Genomic DNA, 10000 nt, shown 5'->3' on the forward strand with positions numbered 1-10000 from the left:
TGACCCTTCAGCGTCAGGGACTCATTTCCATCCCACCTGGCCAGTCTGCTCTTCCTGTCCAGTCTCTGCCACAAGGTATTCGAGTAATATATGATTGGGAGTAATTTCTAATTCACAACTTTTTTAACTGTTCCATTTGCATTCAAACTTCAGCAGTTTCCCGTTATGACACTTAAACATATTCTATTATTATAACTTTATTGCTCATATTACCAACTTTTCTTGAGGCTGATAAATTTTACAGCATACTTTTAAGGAAGAAAAGAGCTTTTGAGTGTTTTTTCTTAGATATAAAATGCATATTTATTAGTCTTATGTGCTGAAAACAATTTCTGATAGCAACACAATTCAAGCACCATTGCTTTTCTCTGTGGAATTACTGAAATCTGATTTAGTGGAAATGTTATCATTTCATTTAAATGTAAGCGAACAGATATAAAATATGTCAGTGGTATTAAAGCCATTCCAAAACTCACCTTTTTTTTTTTTTCTTCTAAGAAAATAAAGGGTTTGGTATTGAAAAGCGTTTCAAATCATCAGTATATGACATGTGAACTTAGGGACAAACCTTAGGATTCATTTTCTTTACTATTCCTTTGTATTAAATATGTTAAATATGACAACAAGTTTTGAAGGTAGTGATTCCAATAGTAATGAATTATGACTGACAAATAACAATAAAGACTTCCTGGGGAAAAAAATTCCCTTTGTCACTTTGATCAAGATTTCTCAATGCTGAAAATGAGCTCAAACTCCACTACTTGACACAAATACATTCATGGCTGAAAGAAAATAGGGCACGTACTTCTGAAAAGTAAATGAACTTAGAGATAAATGCTGCTTACATTTTAAGATAAGGCCAAAGACTTCCCGTCTTAAGGACTCCCTCTGTTACCTGTGAAGTATGTGTTTCTGTTTGTGTTACCATAGAGAGGTGAGCTAAATGTCTGTCATAAAAGTTGCACAATACTCTGATCTCTGACGCTCCAGTCCTGCAATGAACATTGTTTAGACTGCACTCATGACAATTAACATCATTACTTGTAATTGGCCTTTATGCGTGTATCTAATTTCTTCACCAGATAACTATTACAAAAGTGAAACTTCAGAAATTAAATGAGTAAAAGCGGAGTATACGGTATATAGGCAACAGTGTAGACGTTAAAAAAAAGACAGAAAAAATGCATGAAGAAGACTGACCCACTAAAAATTCAGTCTCTGGAAACTAGAGACTGCAAATAAGTGTGTAAATTCCATACACTGTGTGTGTGGAAAAGCTATGACACAAGCATATGTAAAGTCATACACGTTACAACAAAGAAGAGTCCTAAGTAAGCTATCACACTTACTATTATTATTTGAGAATAGCAGTGGGGAAGCAAGCTCATCCATGACTTTGAACACAAGACTGATAATACTAGTTTCCTTTTGTACAAAGTCACATTGGACCAGAACGGAAAAAAGCAATTGAAATACAACCTCCCTCCGAACAGCTTTACCTTCTGCAACCTCCTCTTGTGCCATCTGTGCAAGAGGAATTCCTCAAGTTTTCTCTCACATTAAGCAATCCCCATAGATTTCCCTCAGCACTCCTACCCAATTGCATTGATATTCATTAATTTAATGCAATGCTCATTCATCCACTTCAATTAGAAAAAAATAGAAAAAATAATACAATTTTTAGTACGTTTTTAGGAGAACTAGTAAACAATTCTTTTCAAGAACTTGCTTTTACTAAGAGAATTAAGCATAACTGAAGTCATGACAAAAAAGATTGATATTAAAGAAATGAAAAAATACAAAATTGTACAGTTATAATACATCTGTAATATTCTTTTTAAAGTAAATTAATCTCTTGTTTCCTTCTGCATTGGTATTTTTTCAATTATAATGAATTCCAGTCAAGTATTTAATTCTTCCATTTTTCTCCTTAAGTTCTATTATCTACTGTGTATAGAGGGTTCCTTTAGGTACACAATTTAATTTGTAGGATCTTTATTTTTATAGCCCTGATGTGGACATGCAAACTTAGAAAGCATAAGACATTTCTCCTGAAAAATCCTTCTGCATCTTCAGAAAGGCCACTCTGTGTCGGTAGGAGTGGAGTGGTGAGGGAAAGAAGAAAAATATTTCCAGCAAGATTCTAAAACAGAGAGAGAAATGTGGAGTTGTGACATGCTCAGAATTCTTTCTGTGGCCGCCTCTTCCAGCACATTGTGTCTTTCATAGGATAATACAGAATCCAGTCCAGTTCATTACAATGTAATGCGGATTAATAGGCTCCAGTTCTGTTGAGACTATCTCATACGTCTTAAATTTACACATCCAAATATGTCCAAATATATCCAATATTTACAAATCCAAGTAGTGCTTACTAGATTTAACATAGCTGTCCCTGCATTGAGATTTCCTTAAAAGAGGATCAAACTTTTGTTTTTCTCATAAAATTTAGCAGATTTTATGACAGACATTTTCCTTGGCCATATCAAATTAAACTTACAGAATTCATTTAAGGTAATACACACTGGATGTGGTAAAACGATGTTTTTCTCCTTCCATTCTGCTGCAAGATGTATAATGTGGTTATGCGGAAGGATTTATAGATGTGTAACACAAATATTTTTATTCACATACATTGAGATTGCTGAGTTACATGGATGGCTAGAAAAATGAGAGAAACACAGGGAGACTCATGTTTATAAGCTATTGGTCATAAAGAGTTCTATAAATCGCAAATTATTAGTGACAAAGAGAGCATGGGTTTTGCATTTCTTAGTATGAAAAGACATAACTTCCAACTACAGCTATGGAGTTTGCGTACATAAACATTATTTGCTCGAAGGATAGTTTCTGTCTTTAAAGGACAGGAGTATTTACGATGTTTTCTTGCTGGTCAAGTAGAGTAAAGAAGACAAGGGAGCTGTTTTAGCATTTATTTCGTGACAAGATCTTCACTGTCACATCCAAAGCCAGTAGCTCTCTGTGAGTTACTTACATGTAATGCTGTATTGATGCCAGCTAAATGCAAAGGACTGTAAATGACAACAATTTAAAAAAAATAATAAAATAATCCACAACAAACTCCAAGGTTTTGATCAGGTCATGTAGGAAAATGAAAAACAGATGCATAGATGAGTTTTGTAGAGTAGATAGTGGTGAAAAGAGTTATATAATTAACCTCAAAGTACCAGGAATCTTGGTGTCAGTGAACTGCCCAGCTAATCAGTATTTGCTCTTTTCATTATCGTCCCTAATTTTTATCCCACTCTGGATCCTCTTCCTGATCCTTTCTCCTTTAATGTAGTGTGGAAAGGATATTTTGAGAGTTATCGCAACCTATGAAACTTTAAAACTTACCCTGCTTTTCCACCCAGACTCAAGTATCTGTCAGCCATTTTACAGATCTCTTGTAAAATGGGAGTTGGACTTTTTCAGACACAGAAACTACAAAATTGCCATAATTTACAATTAATTACAAATCCGCTTATTAACTTTATACTTTTTAAGTGGCTGCCCTTAATCCTTTTATCCTAAAAGGCAGCCTTTCAGAGTGCTCTGAAGAAGTGATAAAATTAACCAGCCTGAGCCCAGAGAGAAATCTTTCTCTGATTTTCAGAAAACCATACTGGGTGAGCTAGGCAGCCCAGAGACACAACTCGGTCCGTAGCTTCACGCAGAGGAAGGGGCTCCCCAGCGCTGCCCGGAGAGGCAGGAGACCCCTGCCCATGGGAAGGGACCTTGCTCCAACTTCTCCCAACCCTCCTCTGTTCACCCCCCTGCTGGTGGGGTGACTCTTTCTCAGCTCCCTCAGGGCCCAAAGTTTGATGATGCCTGACGAAAATTTTCTCACAATGATACGTTTGCCCTCTGGTTATCAAACAGATGGGCTTATTCTTGGATTTTGTTTCTTTCAGTACAAAAATTCATTCTTTTTGTTGGACATCAGGAGGAAGGGAAAACTTTGAAGGAAACAAATGTGCTGTGTACATCATACCACCTAAATGAATACATTACTTTTCATTCTGTTTTGTGCTTACATTTGCGGGAAACTATTACTTACCATGCTAAAATGGGTTATTTGCAGTGTTGCTGGAACACACCTCATGAACAGGCCAGTAATTACTTACCTTCATTAAACAATTACAACTAGTATTACCATTACTCCCTTTACTCATCTCTCTAATGCAGTAAATTAGAGCCTGGCTTCTTTGCTTGTGTCCTTAAAACCTAGCTTTTTGCTGTACAAGTATGATACAAACTCCAGATTTAAGACTTACATTCCAATCAACTCTCTTTCACTTTGTCGTTAACTGAGTTTGCCAATGGTGTTGGTATCTGGTATGGAGAAGCAGGATGCGAAAAGTAGTCTACAAATGAGCTCCTTTAATAATTTTTTTAAAAACAGAATACGTCCCAACTAATTCTTTTCCAAGCTACCTCCAGAAATAATTATTTCTGTAAATCGCTGCTAGACTATTTTTAATAGCTTTGTGTACTTCATGGTGAGAAAGCTATTGAGAATTATTAAGGAACTTACTGTGCTTTTTCATCATTTTTTGCTGAGTCCATTTTAGTAGTCTGAGGCCTTGCACCTTCGAATTAAACATTATCTAAAAATCAGTTTTGCCAAACAGTGAATAACAATTTTTACATCCTTCTAATATATCTTTTTTTACCAAACAAAACTATCTTCAATGAAAAATTTGAACCAATAGATAGATTTTAATCCTTTTCTGAAGGACAATAAATTGAAGCTCTTTCATAAAACAAAAAGAGCGAAATTTTAAGTTAGGCAACATCAGCATTTTGGATCTTTTGCAGTCCAGCAGATCTAGATACCGCAAGCATGCCTCAAGTAATTTCGTTAGTTGAGACAAGATACACAAGACAGAATTAGATATTAAGATACCTCTGGCCCAAACCATGTCAGGCTGAAAAACCTGGCAGTGGGACCAGATCTTTCACAAGAAGCTCTCTGGGCCCCTCATTCTTTTCTACATTTAATTCAGTGTTCTTCAAAAGAGAGATGTCAAACTTAGAAAGACTGACAGTGGCAGAAGGTGTATATATTTCTGATGAACTCTTCATCTTTCAAAATCTGAATTTCCTGTTTTAGCAGCAAGATAAGAGGATGTTCACATCTTCTCTTGCCTGTGTTTTGGGAGTCTTTACTTCAGGCAGAAGCAGATTGTAATGGAAGTTTCCACAACTTCGTGTGAAGAGCTCAGCTTGAGCCAGACAACCCTAACACAGATGTATGAATGCGTTCTACGAGGCATTGCTATTTGTAGCCGAGGAGGAATACTGGAAGCTACAAGTTTCCAGGCTACAAGTGGAGCAGAGAGCAAATTTAAGCTCTATCTGCAAAGATCTGGTGGCTAGATTCCAGAATAGTACTGTGCATATTGCAGAGAAGTCTGAGAAGCTCTTCAAATTTTGTATGGCTGCCCATCACCCCAGGAGACTGGTGAGACAGTCTCCTTTCTCCTAGCCAAACCCTCCGATTTGTTTTCCACAGTAGGGTTAGGCAAAAAAAATACTGGAGGAATTTGATGGTCTGTGCTACATGTAATTTCATCAGTGTGGAGGGAGTTAGTTTTGTTGGATTTTCAGTTGTCTGCTGCCACTGAATAGTACAGAAGAGCTTAGGCAGACACCGGTATCTAGCTCTGTGCTGTAGCAGTTTTGTTCTTCCAAATAGTCACTTTAGTTTCACCTCTTAAGACTCATTTTTAAACAAAACAATTTCTGTAAATGTTAAACAGGGCTGATGAATCTGTGGGTGTCGTTAATTAAGGTCAGATGCATCCTGATCAAATGTTAAACCTCTTTCGATATCACTGATTTCATTTTTGTCTTTTGGTTTTTCTCCCTCCAGTCTTCTACCACCACTTCCTGCTCTCGTTAAGTGTTTACAGAGAATATCAATATTTGCATCCTTAGTGTAATATTATTTTTCTATTTTCCGTTACATATTTAATTAAGAGGAATTAGAAAACCTGAGTTAACTGTGGCTGCATTGAGTTATGTTTCCATGTCAAGTAATGGATTAGACGGACAACAAAAACTTTGTCCTGAAGTATATTTACGATTAGTGTCTTTTTTTCTTTTCAGGAAGTAGTTACAAGGTCTTTGTAACTTTCACTCTTTGATCCCTGAGCTCTATTTTCAGAAGGCGTATAATATTATTAAAATGGGTGATTTCTAATGGACTGTTTATAACACGAGAGAAGACAGTTAGATTACCTGGATTCTGACAGTTGAAAAATGAATTTATGTTTTACTGTATGTTGATTGTGCTGGAAAAACAGCATCAGCTTTATTGTTGGCATTAATCCATTAATAACACTGAGCTCATTTTATGAAACTCTTTATTTTGTTATATTAGTGGGGCTCTCTTTCATTTTATAGCTGGCTTAAGTCCTGCTGAGATTCAGCAGTTATGGAAAGAAGTGACTGGAGTTCACAGTATGGAAGACAATGGCATTAAACATGGAGGGCTAGACCTCACTACTAACAATTCCTCCTCTACTACCTCCTCCACCACTTCCAAAGCATCACCACCAATAACTCATCATTCCATAGTGAATGGACAGTCTTCAGTTCTAAATGCAAGGCGAGACAGGTAATACTCGGACGAGATTTCAACTGTGCTTATCATTTGATGTAAAGCTGTTGTTTAACATCATGAGTCACATTATTTCCAATCACAAAGTAGCACTTAATACAGGTTACGTAGGAGATCAGAGAGACCCAATTTTTCAGCACTGTATATCAATAGGGCATCATTCTCAAGAACAATTTCTCATTTTGCAGACATGACGACAGGTTGCTGCCTGTGGTTTTGTAACACATGAACTTATGGTCGTTTTGGTAAAAATTAGAAATCCCAGAGTAGAGTGTAGCGGTTTAGAGGTGTAAAGACAGATCTGTGGGCACTTTTGTAGGCATGCAGATGCCTTAGTAGGTGTTTCATTCATATTTGACTTAACACATCTGGTAGTCAGGCCCTTACTGTTGAATCACACCGCTGGTTTCATAGAAAATGTACACGTGTCTTAGTTGTCAAGACTGTAATTCAGTGCAAAGATTCTGTGTAAAAAGTGTTTTAGACATTAGTACACTCAAGCAGTTCTCATATTGTTTGTGTCCTGTGAAGAAAACCACTGAATTTTCCTTCTTATATGCGTGACTAACACAGTTGACACATTTCATACAAATTTGAAGTGGCGTTAGTGTAATACAATGGATTTCAACCGTATGGGTAAAGTTAAAATCTTTTTCAGACACATTGACAGATATTCTTCACTGGTCCTTATTTTCAAGCAATGGATTAAATGCATAAAAGAGTGCATAGTATCTGTATCACTTATTAGTAAGTAGTATAGTCAGAGATGGATGATCTCAATATAAGGTGAAATTTAATTTGTATATCATTTTATTTTCAAGTAAATATTCCATTTAATTATTTTAATATCTGTCGTAGGAGGCTAAAATTTAAGTGTTTCCGATCCTCATGTGACTGTTAGAAGATTTTCTATCATTATTTTGTATTATTTAGAAACTGATACTTCTCTGAATACCCCTATAGTAATACTTCTGGTTAGTACTGCTTCTGTGATTATATCTCAGAGAATGGTTCTTTCCTTCAGGATGTTTATCTGATGCCCACCTCCATGGGAGCAATCCCTGAATTTCTTTGATAGCTGTACATGGCTGAAACTATTGTGAAGATTCCAAAAAAGACATGGAATGCAGTTGGGGTTTTTTTATGAAGCCAAATAGCTAATGGAAAGAAGCTTCTGAACAGAAATATTTATTAATGGAAGCAACTCTGTTTTTGTGCATATTTAAGCAGAAAATTCAAATATCTTGTGGTAACATCCACAATATTCATGAAGTGTAACTGTCTGTCTTCAATATTTCTTCTCAGAATTGATCACTTCTGAGGATATTTTTTATTTATAGGTAAATGTTACACCAGGGTCATATGGCAGAATTAGCATATGGTATTATACAGTCATCTTATTTTTTCATCCTTTATTAACAGTCATCTTTGGCTCTATTTCTTCTCTAATTGGAACATCATCTAGCCTTGGCAGTTGAACTATTCAATAGAACGATTAAATTTTTCTGACTGCTCTGAGCTAAATTGACCTGTTTTGACCTGTTTGTCACTGATCGTAACCTGACAGGCGCTAGCAGCCTCCAACGATTATGGCTTCTGAGATGAATCTGGTGCCTTATTCTTTTGCTACAGCTCGTCACATGAGGACACTGGGGCCTCCCATACTCTCTATGGTCACGGAGTTTGCAAATGGCCTGGCTGTGAAAGCGTTTGTGAAGATTTTGGACAGTTTTTAAAGTAGGTGGATTTTTCTTCGTTGGTACATACTGGGGTGTTTAAGGTGAGGGAAAGATGGCAAGCAAAATTTTACTGTAAATCGTGTTGGAATTTTTTTGTTTTGTTTGTGTGTTCCAAGCAACTGGATAATCGAAGCTATCTGCCGAGGGTCAAATTGTTATCCTTTCTTTCATGTCGGAACACTTTTGCAGGCCTTTCAGTAGCGCAGTGTTTAATCCTCTTATTATCCTTTACTGAAGTGGAGCTTCAGAAAATTTGAAGAGATGCTTTAGATTGTGTATTGGATAGTAGGGGTATAAAAAAGCACATTTTAAATTCTAACGGTTTGTGTATAGTGGGAATTAATGTATACATAAAAAACCACAATGGATTAAGTGTGACCGTTTAATTCTCACCTGCTAATTTATTACTCCTTTTATTCATGTATGTGCACAAGACCCACGGGATAAAACCCCCTGTGAACAGGTGGGTTTGCATCTTTCAGGACTGATACCAGAAATTTTCACTTTCAGCATTTTTTTTCACCAGCTTTTTCCTAAATCAGAGCGTTTAGAAAATAAGTGAGACAGCTCTTGCTTTTTCATCTGCACCTTCAAACTGCCATGTGTTTCTGCATTTTTATTTGGGTTTTTTGTCTTTTTTTTTCAAAGTAGTCACTAGTATTTCTGCGTTCATTTGTATTTTCAGCAATGGTGCTGATTTGCTGCCTATGTACATTATGGACTGGTCTTTGTCAGAAGAGACGTACTCATTTTAGCATGCAATAGATCTTAATGGAAAGCTACAGATAGGCTTATATAGATGAGTAACTTCAGGGGCTGAGACTCTTATGTTGTCATGGTGCAGCTAACAGGGTGAATGAACTGTTTCATGCTTCATCAACAATTAAGTTAATTAGCTTATTTGAAATTGCACTGCTTTGTTGCCAGGATGTTGGCAGAAACATCAGAAAGATGTGTTTACAAATGGTAGACTACAGGGTTTATAACAGGAGCACCTTAACAGCAGACCGTAAGTTCTCAGTATCGCAATAACTTTTACAGTAGAATTATAGAAATACTTTTCATAAAGTGTTTGCAATGCTTTCTCCATCTTTCACACTCTTTTTCAGTTTTAAGTGAAGTAACTTGTACTGACTTGCAAATCTTAGGGTAGATATCACTCCTGATGAATTTTTGTTTATAAGTGCATTAAGAGGAATGTCAAAGTAATGGCTTGTTATCAGAGAATACTGTGTAGGATTTAAAAGAACCTGATTTACATAAGTTTGTATGAAAAGGAAAATGAAAGCTCCTAAATTCAACGTAGTGTTCTAAGTATTATTAATACTTAGAATTTAAATTCATTTAACTTAGGCATTCTCCATTTCAAGAAAACTACGTTTTCTAAATACGTCCATCCGTTTAGGCTATAGTGATGCTAATTCTGCAGGCAGACTTTGCACATCCATTATGTCAGGTCTCTTGTTATAATCCACAATCACTAAAACCATTTTGATTAAGGCGGTGTAGTGCTTGGTTTACAGATGCTCTTGCTTTCCTGAACCAAATAACCCTGGAAAATGTGAAGGCGACATATATCTTGGTAATTTTGATGAAGAGTCAATCAGGGTTTGCAACGGTGTCATGACTTTTG

General features: G+C 36.3%; 1 protein-coding gene across 1 annotated transcript in view; it reads left to right on the forward strand.

Moving 5' to 3' along the window:
- FOXP2 (forkhead box P2) overlaps window positions 1-10000 on the forward strand; it is a 64822-nt gene that overhangs the window by 3123 nt on the left and 51699 nt on the right. Inside the window, 3 exon segments of the mRNA XM_009874825.1 lie at window positions 1-75; window positions 6412-6625; window positions 8261-8365. The exon segment at window positions 1-75 is cut by the window's left edge and continues 31 nt beyond it. Coding sequence (XP_009873127.1) covers window positions 1-75; window positions 6412-6625; window positions 8261-8365 — 394 coding nt within the window.

The sequence above is a fragment of the Apaloderma vittatum genome, unplaced genomic scaffold (assembly GCF_000703405.1).
Source record: "Apaloderma vittatum isolate BGI_N311 unplaced genomic scaffold, ASM70340v1 scaffold19508, whole genome shotgun sequence".
Classification (NCBI taxonomy): Eukaryota; Metazoa; Chordata; class Aves; order Trogoniformes; family Trogonidae; genus Apaloderma; species Apaloderma vittatum.